The 21,556-nt window shown below is 31.9% G+C and overlaps 2 protein-coding genes across 2 annotated transcripts; both read right to left on the bottom strand.

Moving 5' to 3' along the window:
• Window positions 1–5,387: 5,387 nt before the first annotated feature.
• Window positions 5,388–11,403, bottom strand: LOC107011270 (calcium-transporting ATPase 2, plasma membrane-type-like). The gene is made up of 7 exons (XM_015210686.2): window positions 10,680–11,403; window positions 9,448–9,502; window positions 7,418–9,369; window positions 7,138–7,296; window positions 6,476–6,647; window positions 6,050–6,348; window positions 5,388–5,959 (listed from the first exon to the last, which is right to left on the bottom strand). Exons 1-7 carry the CDS (start codon window positions 10,854–10,856, stop codon window positions 5,720–5,722), a joined length of 3,054 nt encoding a protein of 1,017 aa, XP_015066172.1. The 5' UTR covers window positions 10,857–11,403; the 3' UTR covers window positions 5,388–5,719.
• Window positions 11,404–15,572: 4,169 nt separating this feature from the next.
• Window positions 15,573–16,336, bottom strand: LOC107011903 (60S ribosomal protein L26-1). Its single transcript, XM_015211586.2, has one exon. It carries the CDS (start codon window positions 16,260–16,262, stop codon window positions 15,822–15,824), a length of 441 nt encoding a protein of 146 aa, XP_015067072.1. The 5' UTR covers window positions 16,263–16,336; the 3' UTR covers window positions 15,573–15,821.
• Between the last annotated feature and the right edge of the window lie 5,220 nt (window positions 16,337–21,556).

The following is a 21,556-nucleotide window of genomic DNA, read 5'->3' as shown; positions in this document are numbered from 1 at the left end:
AGGGGTTTAATTAGGATACATATTCTTTATTAGAATAATGACATTTTTGACATTTTAACTAATATTTTTAAAGTAGTGAGTTTTGACTAGTTTGCTAATTTTTCCTTCTTTTTTACCCTATTATCCACTTTCAACTCTTTTTATGGTTTTAGGCCTCATTTGTTTCACATTAAGATTAAGAGATCTGATTCTGAATACACATCTGAATATTAAAATTTGCATAATGATTTGGGTGTTTTTATCTGAATACACATCTGAATATTAAGATATGATCTCTAAATCTGAACACTAAATAATTAACGTTGTTTGTTTTCAAATGTGGAAGTGAAATTATACATTATATTAATAAAATATTATAAAATTTTCATTTCAACAAAATTATCACTTTTGATAAAAAAAAAATAAAAAGTTTTAAAAGTTCTAAAAATCATGATTTGGAGTATTATTTTTTCATTCAAAAACCTTAATAAATAACAATACACCAAAAATATTATCGAAATCAGTTTTCTTGACACACATCACAAGAAAATTATAAATATAAAAAAAGTACTTGAAAGGATTCATGAAAACTTACCAGTTGGAAAAAAATGGTGTTTGATTGAGAAAAGTGAGAAAGAAAGTTTTTAGTTAGGAGATAAAAAGTCACGCCCAAAGCAGAGAAACTATGGTTTATTATTTAATAACTTATCAGATGAGTCTGAATGTTGTTAAGAGTCTCCTACAGATCTGATTCTTTCAAACCTTCATTAAGAGATTTTTTTAAAAATAAAACAAATGAATTTAATTGGTTGAATCTAAAAGATTCAGATTCACACCTAAAAATCAAATGTACATGAGCTGAATCTGAATGATTAAGATTCAGATCTTCATTTAGCGTAAACAAACGAAGCCTTACTCCATATCCCTTCTTTCCCTCTTTTTCTCTTTCTATATAAACATTTTTTGTTTCAAATTTTTTCAGAAATTCAGAAAAATCTTTCAAAAGATATTCACAACAATACATTGGTATGTATTTTTCTTTTTCTTTTTATTTTTATGTATTTGATTGATTTGCATATGTTTAAAACTTTCAATGTATTTAAATAATTGCTTAGTAAATCCTCTATTTTCGACTAGGATTTTTATAGGGAAAAAATTCAGAATTTTTCTCTAACGATGGATTCAAAGAGGAGTACAAGACGTATTTCATTTAACGATCAATTTCTCAGCGATTATTTTGTATTTTAATCTTTGTATCACTCAAGGAATGGTGGAAGAAAGCAGTTCTAACTATCTACGTGACCTTATTCGCATGCAAAGCCTTCTTCAATTATAGAATTTAAACATTATCAAATGTAATGACATAAATAAACGATGAAAAAAGTTGTGTACCAGTATCGAAGATGAAAAGGTGAATGAACAATTTCATGAACATAAAATTGCTTTGTGTGCAAATATATTCCCTTGTTCCTCTCAAATTTAAATGATCTGGGAATATAAAATTACTTATGTTTGGATACAACTCAACTAAAGTACAGTCTAAAGTATTGTGTATTTATCAATTTTTCATTGGTTTTTATACATAAATTTTGTATTTATTCTAACGGCATGTCATCAAGTTTTGTAATCTTATCTTCCTTTATTTTCATACTATGAATTGGATACAACTTTGTAGTTCATAATATCATTTTGTTGGGATCTTGTGGAATACAATATATATTTTTTATGTTTCTATGCCTGCTAATTTTGTACTTGTGTTAGCAAATTGTATTCATCCTCAGAAGCAAATACAAACTTAGTACTTCATAATAGTATCTTTGTAGCTGTTGGTGTGAATTGCAACATAACTTTTGTTTAGATTTGTAGTACATAATATTATTATGTGGGGATTATATGGAATACAACATTATTTGTAGATTGCTTCTTCTTTTGTAATTCCAAGTGTCATCAATAGTTTTATATTTCTATGCTCACAATGTATGTAATATCTCTCTACTTATATTTCAGATTAAAATTTTTAAATTATTCTCTTTCATAATTTTCTCCATTCCATTATTAAACAATTGTATTCCTTTAAAATTAAACAAAAGAACAAAAAATTACATAATCAACCCCCTGTAACAAAATAAATATTAAAAATGAGGCTAACAGATTCTATTAAATACTAAAATATTTACATTTTGAAAATTTTTCATGATTTTTTAAATCAATCTTTGTGGTATTTATTTGCTCATGTGTTTCTTCTTTTGACAGTTAACATAATCTTTATATTTTGGGGTCTTTTTTTCTTATGCTTATTTGATTATCTCTTTGGCGGGGCAACCAAATTCTTTAATATTTTGATCAAAGCTTCTTAAATATGATGTATAAAGAATCTTACCCGCAACGAAAATCTTTAACGATGTCTTTATTCTGATCAAAATTTCTTAGATATGATGTAAAAAGAATCCTAATCTAATCTTGATTAGAGATTTCTCAATGAAAATTATGAAATGGAGTTTGAAAAAGGGAAAATCTTTCTATGTGAAAGTACTTCATTTAATTTTTAAGGCCGATTGGGTTTTAACGTCATTTATCATACACTTATAGGATATACGACATTTGAAAAATCTTGATATATCTTTCTTAATCGTGCATGATTATGTTACTCAGTGGCTTACGCAGTACTTATTGTAAGTGATGTCGTTATTTAAGAGAGAAAACATATGAACATATTAGAGTGAAGAATAACTAATTTTTTAACGTTAGAGTTTTAGATTTATGGTGATTAATAGACAGTTTGATCAAATTTCTAAGATTAAACTTATTTTGGAAAATATTACTTTTTCAAAACAAATTATTTGACGAGAAGCAATTTGTGTTTGTACCAATAAATTCAAAAAATATTTTTGAGAAGCAATTAGTATTTGAACTCATCGAGAGGGCTACAATAAAATAGCACTTAACCAGCAAGCCATTTGGAAACTTACGTCAAGTTTTGTAATAGTATTTTATTATATATACATACTATTTATATATATATATATATATATTAAACTTTCCGATGAAGTAGTATCAATTGACACATCCCTTTGATAGAATAATGTTAATAAAAATTTCAAAACGGTATATGAAATTTCTTTTTAACCAAAACGGCAAAATCGCTCCCTTGGGAGCGATTTTCAAAATAAAAGTCGCTGCTGAGGCAGCGACTTAAGTTTAAATTATTATTTTAAATTATTTTTTGCTTCTTTTTTTTTTAAAAAAAGCTTAAATCAAAATTTTATTTATTTATTTATTTTAAATCAAATCGCTAAAAATAGTTTTGATTTAAAATCGCTGTCTTGGCAGCGATTTGATTTTAAAAATAAAAAAATAATTAAAAATCGTTGCCTTGACAGCGATTGATTTAAACAAATTTAAAAAAAATTGATTTAAACCTTTTTTTAAAAAAAAGAAGCAAAAAATAATATAAAAAAAATTTAAACTTAAGTCGCTGCCTCAGCTGCGATTTTTCTTTAACGCCGGCAAATAAATCGCTACATCAGTAACAATTTTACCGTTTTGATTAAAAGGTTTTGACATATCCTTTTATAATTTTTGTCAATATTTTTTACCCTTTAGGCTCCGGAGTCCATAAAACATTGATGTGTAAATTGAAAAGTTTGACCTTACGTATTTCTTTACACCAAATAAAATTCAACCCTGATTTCACGGGAAAATTAGATTATGATCGAAATTTCAAAGACACATCTTAATTAAATTAAGATCTTATTATCTCCTGAATTTATTTATTATTTTATAATTTTATACACCTTTTGTCTTACATAACACACTCTGTGGCTTCACGTAATTGAGGCGCGTGGGAGATATTTGGATGTCACATAAGCCAAAAAGATGCACAAAATTACAAAAAAAAAAAAGAATAAGTCCTGGGGTAATAGGACATTAATTTAGTTAAGGTGTTTTTGTAGATTTTGATCATAGTCTAAGGAAGTACTTGTCTATTTTCCTAAACGCAGTGATATCAATTATTCATTAACAACTTTATTAATCTTGTTATGAATCTACATATGTAAAACTAAAATCAATATTAACATCACTTTCGACTATTGATCTAAATTGGGGGCTTAAATGGAATTGAAATGATTAAAGAATCGATAATTACAAAGAAGAATAGAAGTAGACAATAGTGAGACAAATAGATAATGTCGTATTTTTATGATCTATATTTGAAGCTCATTATTTTTTGTGACCATGTCTTTCTAAGAAAACGAATTCTGAAAGTGATAATGTTTTAATAATGATAAATATCAAAATTATTGTAAAAGATAATTAATTTTAAATTTTTAGAAATAATATTTTATATAGAAAAGAAGTCAAAACATGCTGAAAGATAAAAGACAACTGTAATTATTTTAAATTCAAAAACATAAATTGAGTTGGATATTTAAAAAATTTAAAAAAAAAAGTGTGTTTTAGTTGTACTGGATTTTTAAAAAAGGGGATAAATTGAGTAAATTTCTCTTTTTGTTCTTTCACCCTTTTCTTTTCCTCTTTTTTAACTATGAAAATAAAAAGCAAATTTTAAAAATAGTTGCTAAATTTTTAAATGGGATAAAATGTGGATTGAAGTAATTACTTGGACTGAAATGAGCAACGAACTAAAATATAGATAGTAACTTAATTCACTCGATTCTTATTAAGTTTTAAATGTTTTATTTGTTTTTTCATAAATTTTTAGTAGATAATAAAATTATTATTTTTCTTTAGCATAGCTATATATAAATTTTTCTTTAAAAAAAATTGACAAGATTATTTATAATTTAATTCGGACTACATATCAACATAATTTTTAATAGTTTAAATGAATTGAACTAATAAAAAAATGAGATCAGTAGCCCGTAAAACTTGAATGGATTAGCTGGGTTGGTTGATTTTGATTTTATCAAATCTACATAACAGACTGTTTATATTAATTAAAGAAATTAAATTAGATAATAGAATCCAAAACAAGGAATCTTTTGTGGATATATGTAATCGAAATCATCATTGACCTTTCTCATCTTTTATCAATGAGTTCAAAATCTAAAATGGTATAAAATATTAACAAAAATTCTAAAATGGTGTATAAAATTTTATATTAACTAAAATAGTAAAAGCGTTGGAACAACAACGATTTTCTCCGCCGGAAAAAGCGAAATCGCTGCCTAGGCAGCAATTTTCATTTTTTAAAAAAAAAAAAATCATGAAAATCACTGCAGATTATAGTGAACCCAAATTTCATAAACCTACTAAGAAATCTTCCAAGAAGATTATATGCTTAGATTAAAGCATAACTTGCTCAAGAGTTTTTAATCAGAAATCTTTTAAGCAGCTATAATCAGATTTAACAAAAAGTAACAAGGAAACAGAAGCAAAGCTCAACGTGAAAAAATATCATAGTTTGAAGGATCAGCACTGTTTCTATGCACTGAAATTGAAGCGAACTACAAGAAATTGCTTTACAAGTTTGAGCATGATATCCTAAGACACAGATTTACCTCTTTTTGTTTCTTCAATACAAAGAAAAAACAGAGAAATAGAAGGAAAAAAATGGTATCTTACAACTGTGTTAGTGATGCTACAATGGACCAAGATTTGTTACTTCGTTTCCTCCTAGTTGAGCCAAAGAGGTCATTTTGCTACCAAGTAGAGTGAGTTACTATTAACAGCTCCTCCTTCAAGTGATTGTACAGAAGATATGACAACACTATGGACTTCATATCTGCATCTTTTTCAAGTGTACAGCAATTGGCATGCCCAAGAACCCGAAAAATACACTAACAAACCATTGAGCAAATGAGAGGGGAGTGGTGTTGGCAAATGTCCCCAGGTATTCGATGATTATGATTTGGAAGAAGAGAGTTACACCGATAACTGTCACAAATACATAGTTATCCAGTATGCCTTCCCAAACCTCAATTTTTTCCATCTCTCGGGAGTTCACTTCATTGAAAAGCTGCATTTAGAGCCACAAATGCGTCAGGTAACCCATACTTGGTACTCGAAATCAAGACTTCACTAAACTTGTAAAATGTTTGTAATTTACCTGGCAGAAGACGAACGAGTTGAAAATAATTGTGTTGAGGATAAGGTTAGCATCCGGGCCATCAAGATGAAATATTGTTTTCCCATATACTTGTAGGAACCATATAACTAAGAACTGATATAAAGATTGGCCCAAGATATTTCTCCACATGACGTTGCTGATAAAGTTTCCTTTCCTCCCTACTGGTGCTCTTTTCATTAGTTCGTCATTAGGGGGCTCTGTTGCTAAAGCAAGTGCTCCTAAGGTATCCATGATCATGTTGACCCACAGAAGTTGAACAGCGGTAAGAGGAGCGCTCCCTGAAGCATAGTTTGAAAAAAAACATAGGAGTGAAAAAAAATGCATTTTGATTGGCTATTCAGCAAATATGACTAAACTGAAAAACAGTTAAAAGAATGGTAGAACAAGAGGAAAAGGGCTCCTGACCTGTCACACAAGCTGAAGCGAAGTTAACTACCAATGCAACAATATTAACAGTCAGCTGAAACTGAACAAATTTCTGAATATTTATGTAGACAGAGCGTCCCCATTTAGCTACAGTAACAATTGTAGAGAAGTTATCATCCAGTATGATAACATCAGCACTCTCTTTGGCAACCTGAAACGAAAAGTCAGGGGACGGTCAATGATATTACATCTCAAACTAATTGTATTATCTGGAAAATTTTGCAATATAGAATCAGTCGGCTTAGAAACTGAACAGCTAAGTGGGACATAATTCTTTTCCTTTTTGTTGGCCCCCCCAAAGACAGACGCATATTCCCATCTTATTTTTCATAAAATTCATTTGTCATTTAATAGTCCTTTAATTTACTCACTAGGAAAAAAAATATTCTGGGGCAGTTGTTGCGAGCATTAGAAGCATTGCCTATTGGAAAAAAATGATCCAGACAGTAAAATGCAAAAGCAAGTAGTGAATTAATTCTCCTGCTTCCTATTTACAGTCCTACTGTACTTATAGTTCTAAAATTGATTGTGCATTTAACCATCTCAACTCTCATGCAATGACAATTTGGTACTTAATAAAGAATTCCAGACAATGGATTGTGGTTAAAATGAACTAAAAGGAATGAAATTATTATATTCACCTCAGTTCCAGCAATGCCCATTGCAAGTCCAATATCTGCTTCATGAAGTGCAGGAGCATCATTGGTCCCATCACCAGTGACTGCAACAACTTCATTGAATGTTGTCCGCAATTGCTTTACCAATGTGTGTTTGTCTAGTGGGGAAGACCTAGCCATCACCTGAAGAAGTAAAAAGAGTATCTTCTTAAATGAGAAATCACAACTAGGGTGAAACTTTTCCAGAAGAATTCTCCTGCAATAATGACTTCATTCTCCAACAAACGAAAAATGACTACAGTACCTGAATTTTGGGAATCACTTTAAGCATTTCCTCTTGACTCATTTCCCGGAAAACTGGTCCTTCAATAGCGATACCATCATCTGTCAGTATACCACATTCCCTAGCTATGGCTTTTGCAGTATTAATGTTATCTCCAGTGACCATCCGAACAGTCACACCTGCTGAACGACAAAGTGCAACAGACTCCTTGACTCCAGGACGAACGGGATCCTTTATACCTACAATACCTATGCAAGTGAACCCAGACAGTGGAATAGCATCATCAGGAGAGAATCCATTTTCCAGATCCATATAGGCAAGACACAAGGTGCGAAGAGCTTCAGTAGCAAACTGCTCAATGGTGGCATTAAGATTATTTCTTAATGTTTCATCCAAGGAAACAATGTCACCATCTGAGTTGACAACTTTGTCACAGGCAGCCAAAATAATTTCTGAAGCGCCTTTGGTATGAGCCCTTAAACCTCCTTCAGGAAGCTCAAGCACCACACTCATCCGCTTCTTAGTAGAGTTGAACGGTTCGATTTTTATGAGCTTTCCTGCTTGTCGTTCTGCTAGAAAATCTCCACCAAGTGCTAAACCGAACTCCAATATAGCAGTCTCAGTTGGGGTTCCCAACATCTCACGCTTCTTGCCCTTGGTAGCTACAACTTCTCCACTCGTGTTGTTAAAAATCGACTGCAGCAAAGTTTTGACCACAGAGTTTTCAAGTTCAGAACAAAGTGCAGATGCATCACCTGGTTTGCTCACATCATTGACATTCATACAGAAGCATGTTTTCACTACAGTCATGCGGTTGGTTGTTAGAGTCCCAGTTTTATCACTACAGATAGTTGTAGCTGATCCCATTGTCTCGCAAGCTGCTAGATGGCGGACAAGTGCCTTATCATTCATCATCTTTTTCATGGCAAAAGCAAGGCTTAAGGTCACAGCCAAGGGAAGTCCCTCAGGAACTGCAACAACCACAATGGTAACTGCAATGGCGAAGTATTCCAAGACTTCCCTAGCTTCTTCCCCAGACCAGCTCCAGTGGGACCCCTCTAGCAGTTTTCGGCCGAACATTTTTTGCAAGAGTACAGCAAAAGTCACTACAGCAAAGAAAAGGCCTATCTTTCCAATGATTGTTGCCACTCCATTCAGTTTGACCTGTAATGGAGTTTCATCATCTCCGCCTTCACTGAGTGTTGCTATCAGTTTTCCCCACTGAGTCCTCATCCCAACTGTTGTAACCAACATCTTGCAAGAACCATCTTGGACCTTAGTTCCAGAAAGAAGAAATGGATTTTGAGCATTGACCATTACTGGCTCACTTTCTCCCGTCAAGCTGGATTCATCAATTAAAACAGAAAATCCTGAAAGAAAGAGTCCATCTGCAGGGACTTGATCTCCTATTGCAAGATGAACTATATCACCAGGAACTAGATCATAAATGGACATCTTTTGTCTATATCCATTCCTAGTAACCTGGATAGATATCTTCTTCTTCTCTTTGTCAAGGTCTCTGAACTGCAAGGATTGGCGATAATCACTTGTTGCTGTAACAAAGACCACCAGCAAAATACTAGCTACAATACCAAGACCATCATGGGCCCCTACAGGCCATCCCTCCATTACAATGCCAACAATCAGAGAAACAAAAGCACATGCACCAAGGATCATAAGAGTCATGTCTTGAAGAGCTTCCCAGACAAACAACCAAAAGCTCCGAGCTTCACTTTCTTGGAATTTGTTAACTCCAAAAAGTTCCTGTCTGCGAGTTAGGGCAGTTTCATTATCAGTAGAAATCCCATTGGTACTTGACGTGGCCAGCTTATTTGCAATCCCATCCACTCCTCCATGAAATTTGACTTTTTTCAGATCATGGCTTTCAACAACAGATGCTAGCTCGTCAGCGTCAATTTGAAAACCGGCGTCTTCAACTTCCTTTGGTACACTGTAATCACTTGGTTGCATGCCTGCCATTTTGAAGAATTAATCTAAGAACATCTTAGGAGGTAACTAAACAGAAAGAAAGAAAAAAATTATATATTCACCTTGTATAAACTGAAATGCAGCCTTTGAAACCAGAACTGCTACCCTTAGTTGCTCCTGTAACATAAAAAAAAGGCTTAGAGGTTTTACCATATGAAATTGGTGAAGCAAATCTAAATGCATCCCAACTTAATCCAATCACCATGTTTTCGTAAATTCAAATGCATCCCCAATTCAATATTATCAGTCTCATAAAATCAGGCAAGAGAATAAGTCTTCCTTAAAATGACATTAGCAAGTGGAACTGCTTCAAGAAGAAGTGACAAACAAGAATATGATCCCATCAAACAATAACAGCTTTATACATTGTTAATAGTAGAATTTCCTCCTGAAAAGGTCCTTGCTTTAGGAGGAATGATAAAAATATGTTGAATGTAAAAGGCGAAGCAAGTCCAACAGCACGAATAAAACTGATAGGAACAGGACAGAAGTGAAGACTACAGATAAATATTGACACTGGAAAAAAAAAAGTCAGCAGGTCTACTGCAAGCTTTGATTATTTAGTTTTTTGACAAGGAACCATGCAATCTACTCTTTGGGTGTCATAGGATAAACCCCGCTCCATCCGCAAATTATAAACCGCACTAGACAAGCCCGTGCGATGAGCTTGACCAAAAAAGAATGTCGAAAGCTCTGTATGTTCATTATTTTTACGTGTATCTTCAAACACATCAGTCACTAATTTAGAACTCAAGTGAAAAAAACTAGTACTACTTGAGATAGGTTACATGAATTATACATATCAATATGAGTAATTCATGCTGTAATTTGACTTTTTTTATCATCATTCTTTCACAGCCCTTTTCTTCTTCGAGTATTCAACCAATTATGCTCACACATTAGGCTAGTTTATCCTCAAGTCATGGTGGAACTCACAAGAGATCAGGGTTCAAATTTCAGCAGACACAAAGAAAAGCTAGTTCCTCTGCTTCATATTACTTAACACAGTTGTTTCAATTTTCTTGTCCAATTTACAAAATCAAATTTTACTATATTTTTCTGTTTCTATCCTCGATATTAAACAACTACATACAAAAGCAAAATTTAGAGTTTCAAAACATCAGCAATAAAATTAGTTTGATACAATACACATCTAATTAAAACTATGTTAAGAGGGAGTGTACAAGGTCAAGTAATATGAAAGCATTTCTACAAAAGGCTATTTGTCACTAACTTTAGTGAAGAAGGGGAACTGAAAAACAGAGAGAGGAAAATGAGAGAGAAGGGGATGTACATGATTAGTACGTCGCATTGCAGCAGCCTCATAACGCTTGGATAGATTAGCAGTGAAACGAAACCGACGTTTAGGGTTCTTGACAACACCACAAAGGCTCCTCCATCGCTTCAGCACTTCCTCCGAGGAGTGCTTCGGCTTCACATCTCCAAAATTTTCATTCAAATAGCTTTCCATACTTGTTCTTAATTTCTCTGTTTTACAAAACAATGAAATACATATACATATATATACAGAATGAACTTTAGAGGGTTCAAACAAAGTACAAAAACCTGTGTGTCCTACAGGGTGAAAAAATAAAGTTAAAAGGGATTAGGAAGGTTCCCACACATTGTGTAGAAACTGAAACGAAATGGAGGAGTTCGGTGCAAGAACAAACCTACAAATTTAGGGGAAATTGAAGAAACAAAAATGGATGAAGAATTCAGAGAGGGAAGAAGAAGGATCCGAATTTTGGGGAAGAGAAAGTGTTAAAAGGTTTGATGGCCAATGGACATGAAGAAATAAGCTGTGTTAATCACTACATTTTCAATTTTTATTCCTTGTTTTATGGTATTGGTGATCAAAAAGGAAGGGGTCAATGGAATTGTGGGGTCAATGCTCTAAAAGCAATGATTGATGTGATATTTCTATTAATTTATTATTATATTATTTCGTATTTATAACATGTTTTTGTTTGATAGACTTACGAAAAAATTATAAATATGTAGGTTGACAGAGATATTTGAACATCAATAAGGTTATTTGGACATAAAAAATATTTAATTATGTATGTTAAAATTATGATTTTTAAGTTCAGGAAAACTAAAAACTTATAAAATATTTGTTAATAGGAGATAGAGATATTTAAAATCATAGTTTCCAATTAATCTTTGGACATTCATATGAATTGTACGGCATGTCCAAATGGACCACAGATAATGAATTATTATTTTATTTCATGTTAATTTAATTTTAAGGTATTTTACACCTTTTAAGAAAAGTAAATTAAGACATAAATTGAATTTTACTTTTTTAATTTTTATCCTTATTAATTATAGTAAAATTTATGATTAAAATAACTAAATATTAATTAATCACTAATTCCAATACTAACTAATGAAGGATAAAATTGAAAGAACACTGTAAAAGTAGTCTTGAAAATTAAACAATTAAGTTAATTTGATAAATGAAAATTATCTCAAAAATTAAGTTAATATGAAAGGGAGAGAATATAAATTTAAACAAGAAACTTTTATTTATTTATAACATAATATATAAAGGGAAACTTATATAAATATACTATGATAAAAAATATTTATCATTTATATCATTTTTTTTCACTTGATCGCTTTTAATTTATTTACAATACAAGTTTAAACTGTATTACAAAGAACAATTTATTATTCACATACAATACAAGTTTTAAATTATATATTGCATACATAATTCACTTTTAATACATATTGCATATTTAACATAGTATTGTTATAAATTGTAATACATAAAATGTATCGCTAAAATCAGTAATTATTTATTAAAATACAATAATACATGAAAAATATATATAAATATGCTATTTAACTTGATTTTAGCTGATATTTATATGCTTCAACTTTTAGTGTGCATAATAAGTATTAAAATTTATAAAATAAAATAAATAAGTATGTATATCTTACGATATATATATAAGATATTACGTAAGACGCATGAATTTATTTGTTATATTATATATTAAATTAAATATATATTTATATATATCTCAAATTAAAGTACATAAATATGCCTTTATATATACCATATGTTCATCCCTTTGAGATAAGTAATTATTGTTCTATGTTGCTTTTAAGCTGAAGTGGAGGGTAGTAATCAATATGTTACGCGTTTTGTCAGACACGGCATTTACGCGGAAGTAGAGAACTTTCTTTTTCTTTCTTTCACCTAAATACGATTACTACTTTTCTGGTCTTTTTTTTTTTTTTTTTTATACGTTGTGTGGGTGGTCCAACACCTAATTATTTTGTAATTTCGTCGTGGATTCCATTTCTTTCAAGTTAATAATTAATAATGCAACGTGTGTCTAACTGCTCCATGCCAAAAGTTTATAGGCCAAATCACAACAGATTTGTTGTTTTGACACTTATAAATTTAAGATCTGTTGAGCACTTTCTTATTCTAATTTCTAACTAAAGACCTTAATGACAATGCTCTCGTAATAGTTAGTATAAAATATCATGGTAAGCATATTAGTTATCACAATGGTCTTTTTATTCCCATCCACCACGTACGCATGCATTTATTTGTTAAATTATATATAAAATTAAACAACAAAATTATGTCATAAAAAACACAACTTATTTCCTACAAACTTATGCCGCAAGAACTGAGATATATTGCTTCAATTTAACTCCTAAACTTTAGGTACAAATTCTCTATGCTTGCACCAAAACAAATTAGATCGAACAAATAGGTCTCTGATCCACCAAATTTTTTCAGCAGGTAAAAATTTAAGATCGGGCAAATTCCATGTCCAGACAAAATTTCAACTTCAAATTAATCTAATTTAAAATCATTATTTGAAATTCTATAAATAAACCTATAGTGATACATACATACAATAATAGAAAACACAGTTTTTCCTTGTAATTATTTAGATACTTTTGAATTTTAACACAATAATTCTTCAAAGAACTTTTGAGAGGAGCTTTAGATACGAACACTACATATATCAAAATCAAAAATTCAGTCAACCACAAATAATTTCATATTTTTATCTTTAAATAATTCCTTTTCCCGCACAATGATGTACCATAATACGTAACAGTTGTGCATCTCTCAATCCATGTGACTGTTTATAATACTAACCTTCGAGAGCTAGGATGGAAGGTTAAAGCACAACTTTAAATTAGTTATATTCCCAAAAGTATGTATGTACACATCAGAGAAGGGGGAAAAAGCTTTCAGTAGGACATGGACAATTTAACAGTTGACGGAAGCACACAAGTGGTAGAGAGTTGAGAGTGCACACAAACCTCACCCCATCTCTTGAAGGTAGGATGACGGTTTTTAGTACGTAAATAAGCAGAGGCCCAACCATATCTTGCTTTAATCGTATAGAGTATATATCCATGGCATATCCCATTAGCAGGTAATGCTGCCTGCTTAACAAACTCCTCTGATCTTCTACAGTGCAAGAACCAGAGGAGGTGAAAGACATAAAAGGGGAATTTGAGCAATTTACAGCTTCACATATGATTCCACGGAGAACCCACAGCAACTATCCTTTTAGTACACAGGGATAAATACCAATCCAGTGCAATAGCTCTCAAACTTCAAAAGAAAGGTAAACTGCAGTAGGCAACCCTGTGTAACAAGCTCGACAACAAGAGCAGGCAAGGGGGTTTATACTAAACCCTCCATTATGGAAGACCCAAGCCAAACCATTTGAGCCACCCCCAAGGGTTCAACAAAACAAACATTTCATTCAACAGCTTAAACACAAAAATATATGCCCATAATAGATGTCAAAGAATAAAGAAAGATAGCTGAGACAAAGTTGACAAGAGGGACAATCTTGCCTATTGATCAAAATAGACCAATATAGCTAGAAAATGACTACAAGTGGGCAGGAGTATAGAATATCAAAATTGCCTTCCAACAATACTTTTGAAGATGAGTTCTGTAAACTTTTCAAGTTGCAACATAGCTAACTGAACTGACCACTGAGACTTTTCATGACCAGAGGGCTAAACAAACACTGAGCATACAAAACTGAAAATTGAAAACACATTGTGGTAGAGCACTCAAAAAGCAGCATATCTAAATAATCTAATCTCAATAATTTCCAGGTAAGATCTACTACTTGCACCTGTATCAGCAAGGTATAACACATTGAAATCACCAACCCTTTAGCATCTCAAGAAAGTCATACAAGTCTAACTAGTAAAAATCCCAGTTAGCAGTAAAACACACTACCACTTGGCTAAGAGACCTCTACAAAAATGCATAAAACTGGAAAGCATCAAGATAATGAATAAATTTTATAAGTATGCCATACTAATGGGAAACTATTTCCAAGTAACATACAGAATGATTAACTTAACGTAAACTAACTTTGACTAAAAAGATATAGTAGCTACTCAAACAACCTAGCTCTACTTTTACTCCCACCACTCCGAAAAATCATTCATCACCAATATACCTACTATTCAAACAGAGCATGGTTGAGAGCTCAAATGAAAAACAAAACACTAGGTTGATAGAACAGGAAAATGAGAAGCCTCATAAAAATATACAGCACAATTCCAACCAGCAATTCTACAAATTGGGAAGTGTACAATAGAGGTGTTCATTATGTTTGCCCCAATTTGAACATAGGTTCACTAAAGCTTCTCTACAATGTAGAGAAAAGGTCAGCGTATACTCTAACCTCACCAACAATGGCGGATCTAGTCCATTAAGGGGTACGGAAAAAAATAGTGCCTCAGATTTGATCTTGGAACCTCAAGTTGAGCTTCAGCCCCACAACCACTAAGCCAACCTCTAATCCAACATTTAGGAGGTTCAAAATCAATTATAAAGACATAAAAAATCTATAAAATACTTTACATATACAATATAATTCCTTGACTACCTCTAGTCTGCCCCTGCTCCCAAACTCCACTCTGTGGAATTACACCGGGTATGTAGTTATTGTTCACCAAAAGCTTAGAAACATTGATGGTTTTCAAAGCTCACATGGATGGTAATAATATAGTATATCCTATCGTCGATGGTTCAGAAAGCAACTTCTAATGGATATCAAATGATCCAAGTTCCCCCTATTTGGATACTCTAGAATCTCATAACTTTACTAGAAAAGTTCCAAAGCTATAATGCTTCTTGTGTAAAATACATACTAAGCACCAACGCGAGTCACTTGGCTAAACAGCATCATTCATGAGTGTCTGAGCAGAGTTACAGGTACAGCCAACAGTCGAATATAGTAGCTAACATAATAATCTAACTATGTTATGGAGTTCTGAAGTATCATCATCATTGATTTAAGCAAAAACAGAAACTTCAACAAAATTAAATTTCTCCACAAAACACTAATGAACTGAAACGGACTGATATAAATTCTCTTTAGCTAAAATAGCAATACCAGACAAAATGAGTGAAAAATCAATCGATTTTCTGCATGATATCCTCAGAAGTGAACTTAGTGCCCTTGTCCTTGTCAGCAGCAGCTCGTCCCTTAGCCTTGCGGTCGAGTAGTGATCTCCTGTCTTTGTCAAGCCTTAGCTTTGTAACAACAACCTTTGAAGGATGAATACCAACGTTCACAGTAGATCCATTGACCTTCTCTCTGGTTATACGTTCAACGTGGATCACCCATTTCTTACGGTACACTTGGACAACCTTCCCGTCACGGCCCTTGTAAGTTCCACGAACAACCTGAACTTCGTCATCTTTCCTCACCGGCATAGATCTTACGTTGTACTTTACACGTAACTCGGACGATAAGGGTGCGCTCATTAAAATCCGGCGCGCACTTGAAGGCGCCGTGAAATGAGCCTTCCTGCTCTTCCGACGAGAGGAGGATACTCTTGGATTGTACTTCATATTTTGCTGCTTTCTCTGTCGCTTCCTCCTCTGCTTCTCTGCAAATGGCAGCCGATGGAGAAGAAGAAAATATAAGTGGTGGGCTCGAGAAGCTAGGGTTTAAAGTTGGATTTTTCAGCTTTCAGAGGCCGATATGTTGGGCCTGTTATGATACTTTGGGCTTACTTTTGGGCTCTGGTGTTGCATATGTCTTTGGGAAAATTTATTATTTCTCTATTTCAAATTGGTTATTCTACTTAGGGTCCGTTTGGATGGGCTTAATAAAAGCAGCTTTAAAAAAGTACTTTTGAAAGTGCTGAAACTTACTTTTAAAATAAGCAGTTATGCGTTTGGATAAAAGTGCTGACGTTGCTATGCCAAACGTGAAAAGGGAAAAATAGAAGAAAGAGATGTTAAGGTTATGTGGGTAATTTGGAGATTGTATAAAAATATTAAGGGCAAAAAGATAAAAATGTGGTCAACTTAAAACAGCTTATAAGCTAAAAAAAAAAAAAGCACCCCTACCCCAGCTTTTAACTTTTGGCTTAAAATAAAAAATTTTTTAACTTAAAATAAGTTATTTTGAGTATTGCCAAACAGCTAAATAAGTCAATAACCAGCTTTTAAGTCAGTTTGACCAGCTTTTAAGCTGAGCCAAACAGGCTCTTAGCAGTCTTTTTTAATTCATTTTCGAAACAATATCTCTCCTTTCACCAAATCTTGGTCATTCCCTTTGGAAAAAATCAGCTGTCCAGATTCACCTTGAAATTTTCCAAACGACACTAAAGATTGGGTAGAAACCTCGTGAGCTAAGGTGTTCAAAGTGACTATGGGTGGCTTGATTGTTAAATCGAATTTGAGTATCATGGCAGCCTCACATTTTTTATAATCTTATTTACTTCAGGATTAGAAATGTGTAATATTAATGTTGGAGTCATAACATTACCATCTTCTATGGTATCCTTCAAGAAAACATCAAAACTATTGGAGCATAATAGGTCATTTGAGGAATTACTTTGCTACCCAGAAGAAACTTTAGAGGATATCTCCCTACGTATAACCATGTTTCAGTTATCTTTTCTGCTAGTTCCTCTTCCTGTTTTTAAATCCTTGTCTAGCATTATTACTAATTAGCCATAAATGTCCTCACGCATATTCATAGGAGTTGAAATTACAATTTTCATGGCTAAACATACCAATTTTTCAATATGTTAGGGGACCTCATTTAAAGATTCGCAATTTGAATTCTCAATGCCAGAAACATCGACTTCCAAATCATTCTTAATGGTCTGAGCAGAATTTTCATTCGGTAAAATTGAAGCTTCAGGTATTACTTGATGGTCCACACCCTCTTTTGTTACCTCTTCACCAATCAAAGTAGATTTAGGAGTTGAATCCACTAACGTATCACCCCCAAACTCATTAGTACTTACACCATGCAGCTTTGAGACTCCATCAACAATAGTCAAAGAACTATGATTCCTAGCCAATTGTTGCACCACATTTTGATCGTCAATTGGTCGTTTGATATATATTTTCGCAACTCTTAGAGTTCAAAAAATAATGTGCATCTCCCGTTAATTGTTTCATATTGTTAGCCTCAGAATCAGATTGTGTAAGGGCAACATCTTCACCAGTTTCGTCGATTAAACGATCACCTTATGACAATGTCTTCCCTAGTAACAAACAACATTTATTTTCCTCATGTCCTTGATGTTTACAATTAGTACAATATAGTGGAAGATTGTCATAGATAATTATTTGATAATGCTCAATAATTTTATTCGATTCTTTCTCCAGAATTTGTAGTCTTACATAATCTGGATGCTTGTCAAGTAGGTCTAGAATTACTTAACCCTAATCATACTTGGCCTAGTACAATCTTGTGTTGTTTTATCAATTGCAATAGGTTTTCCTTCTACTGTCGCAATTAATAATAAGGACCTTCTCACAAAGAGACCTTGGTGACAAAAAATGTACAAAGTCCTAAAGTCCGCCTTCTTTTGGTGTAGGGTTCCATGACATCGGATTTCACATTAGCTCATGTGGTCTATGTCGGTTAAGGCAAGATGTTTCCAAAAGGTACAACGAAGTAATAAAGTGAAGTCTAACTAGGATGACCTAAGGGGTTTAGCTTAGTCTAGGTAGAGGTATGAACTCTACCTATACATTGCACTAGTTAGTTAGCCTTGAGGGAAGTCTTAGGAGGATGTTCTTACGTGTTTATGTTTTTATAAATGTAAATAATATGTATATGATGATCTTACATGTTAATGACACTATGTGATGTTGGTTTCATTTATGAACATGTGTTTGATCTCTATTGCTAAAGTATGATGATGTTTACTCTTAATGATATGGTATGTAAAGTTGGGCATTGCTTGTGGTTCTTGTTAGCTTTACTTTGTTGAGTGAGCTTGTGGGGTCTTACTTAGTCATTGCACTAATGGACTTGATGAGGGTTCATGAGTTATGATCTTGCTTTGGTTATGAAGTTATGAACTTTTATACATGCTTGTTGATATTATAACTTGATGATAGAGTTGTCTTGATTATATGATTAATTATGTTGATATGCATGTTGACTTGACTAGACTTGGTATTGTTGGTCTTGAGATGTACATAGTCTTGACTTAATGATATGTACTATTGACTTGTATTGATTCTTAAATGTGCATAAGGTGTTTTCAAAATAAATTATCATGCTTTAATGAAGTGTCCCTTTTTAGCATTATTTCTATGTTGTATGTGCATATGATTCCATACTTAATACAAGTGATGTGCGAACCTCATTTCTCCCTTTTTTCCCAACATTATAAGTTTCGGTCGTTAAAGGGTTTGTGACGACTTTTGTAGGAAGGCTTGGAATCATTCTCCAAGTGGATATGTCCTCATGGTCCGAGGATGATGCCTTTCTATCACACTACCTATGTTACATTGTTATAGTATAAAGACAATCTTTTCATTCATGTTGTTTCAAGATATTGTTGTAAGCCCTAAGTGGCATTTCTACATTGTGTAAGGGCTTATGCCCATGTTGGTTTGACTATGTTTAGATGGTTTAATATGAGACATCCCTTTTAAGACTATGTTAGTTATATATATATATATATATATATATATATATATATATATACATATATACATATCCCTTTTAAGACATAAAAGTAGAAGACTATGTAATTTTCTTATATGAAGGGTCTGTGTATACTCCATATAAATATATTATCTGTAAGCTAGAGGTCTAAGTTAATCTCATAAAGTAGTGTAGATGAAAAGTTTTAAATTTTTCGCATTTTTAACCTATGAATGTAATGATGCATGCTAAGAGCTAGTCCTAGTTCTCTCCGAGGACGCCGCCGCCGGTTACGTCTAGGGGTACTTCCCGAATGTGACAACGTGGGAACCATCATTACCTTCTTTTTTTTGACATCTTTGTTAAATTTAGGGTAAAAAACTAAATTGGACACTTTTTTGTAATACATTAAGGATCATTTTCAATCATGTGTTATATATTAAGGACCAAAATAAAGCAACATAAGTACGTTTTGGATCATTTTCTCGTTTATAAACATACCTTTATTTTGTTTTTTATTTTTCAATTGTTTCCTTTTTCCTCATCTTTTTTACCTTTGTTTTTTGGGAAAAGGCTCAAATATGTCGTTAAAAGTTTGCCTCATTTATGTCATTACCATTAAAGAAAAGGCTCACTCATGCCATTATTTTTTAACAATTGTTTTGCAAAACCATTTCTGACACGTGGCCAATTATAATTTAGCCACGTCATCAATTTTTTAACTAAAAATTTAAAAAAATCAATTTTTATTTAGAATTTTTATATTTTTTATTAAAAAATTGATGCGTGGCCAATTATAATTCGGCCAAGTAATCAATTTATTTAACTAAAAAAATGAAAAAAATAATTCAATTTTTTTTCAGAATTATGATTTTTTAATTAAAAAAATTTGATAACGTGGCCGAATTATAATTGGTCACGTGTCAAAAATGGTTTTGTAAAACCATTATTAAAAAATAATGGCATGAATGAGTCTTTTCTTTAACGATAATGACATAAATACTCTAAACTTTTAACTGATGGTATAAATAAGTCTTTTCTAAAAGTTTGATGACATATTTGAGCTTTTTCCCTTATTTTTTTCAAAATCTTTTTTCTATAATCATCATTACTCTTTTCAATTAATTTTTTTATTTTTCAAGATCTTTTTTCTATAATGATCATTACTCTTTTCAATTTTTTATTTTTTTTTAGATTTTAGTAATGGAATAAGTCATTGGAGAGTGAATGATGATCGAAGGTGATCTTTGATTTTTTCAGATTTTGATTTAATATGCAGGTCGTTCGGCGACATAACAATGACATTCACATTGCTTGCCAGAGCCCAGAAGATATATCATATACCTGTAACCACGTTAGAAACAAAAAATATTGAAAAGTAAAAAATATAATAAGAGAAACATTAATTAAAATAATGAATAAAAAATTAAATAAACATGTTATGATTTTTCACAAGATACAAAAACTATTAAATAATCATTTTTCATTCCATTTATCGGATGAGCAAATCATTTGCAGTTCATAACCAAGATTTTAAATTATCCTGCGTAAGGTGTTAAATGATTAATCCCATATCTCCATATCTCTTTAATAAATAAATACTCGCGGTTACAATTTTTTAAATTTATAAAAAAATTCAATAACAGAGCTAACTAGTTAATTCTTTAATACAAATATATCACATGGTATAAACAATTCGTTTACACCTAACATGAGTAAATTTAAAATGATGATTTTTATATATGGAATAAATGTATAAATCAATTTTTCAATTAATATTATTTTTTAAAAACTCTTTGAGGTAAATCATAAAATAAAAACATAGCCTTCACCAATTAAACATTAAGAAAATACTTATTAAATAATATTTTCTACTCACGAACCAAACATGAGAAAATAAGATAGAATTCCATTTGTTTTTTTTATAAATATTTTCTTGAAAAACAAGTGGATTTCTAACTTACTTTCTTATGTTTAGTTGGTGAGTATAAAATATTTTCTAGTAAGTATTTTTCAATGTTTGATTGATGAATGAAATATTTTTTCAAGAAAATATCTTTTATTTTCGGCTTTAGACTAAAAGATATTCTTTAGAAAAAAATTCTGACCCTAAAACCAACATCTATAACTGATTTGTACCTGAGACACCCTAACTAGGACACAACCCCGATGATCGTTTCAAAATTCATTTCTGAGATCTAACTTAGGACCTGGGTCAGGAATATTTTTTTAAAAAAAT

Source organism: Solanum pennellii, chromosome 2, assembly GCF_001406875.1.
Source record: "Solanum pennellii chromosome 2, SPENNV200".
In the NCBI taxonomy this organism is placed as follows: Eukaryota; Viridiplantae; Streptophyta; class Magnoliopsida; order Solanales; family Solanaceae; genus Solanum; species Solanum pennellii.
Note: the sequence above shows the minus strand (reverse complement) of the source record. Positions and strands in the feature narration are given on the sequence as shown.

Bases quoted from the DNA above. Each gene is read 5' to 3' on its own strand.
- LOC107011903 (XM_015211586.2), bottom strand. From the start codon at position 16,262: ATGAAGTACAATCCAAGAGTATCCTCCTCTCGTCGGAAGAGCAGGAAG.
- LOC107011270 (XM_015210686.2), bottom strand. From the start codon at position 10,856: ATGGAAAGCTATTTGAATGAAAATTTTGGAGATGTGAAGCCGAAGCAC. The intron at 6,648-7,137 runs GTGAATATAATA...TTTTCGTTTCAG, and splicing joins TGGGCATTGCTGGAACTGAG to GTTGCCAAAGAGAGTGCTGA. The intron at 6,349-6,475 runs GTCAGGAGCCCT...ACTATGCTTCAG, and splicing joins CGCTTCAGCTTGTGTGACAG to GGAGCGCTCCTCTTACCGCT.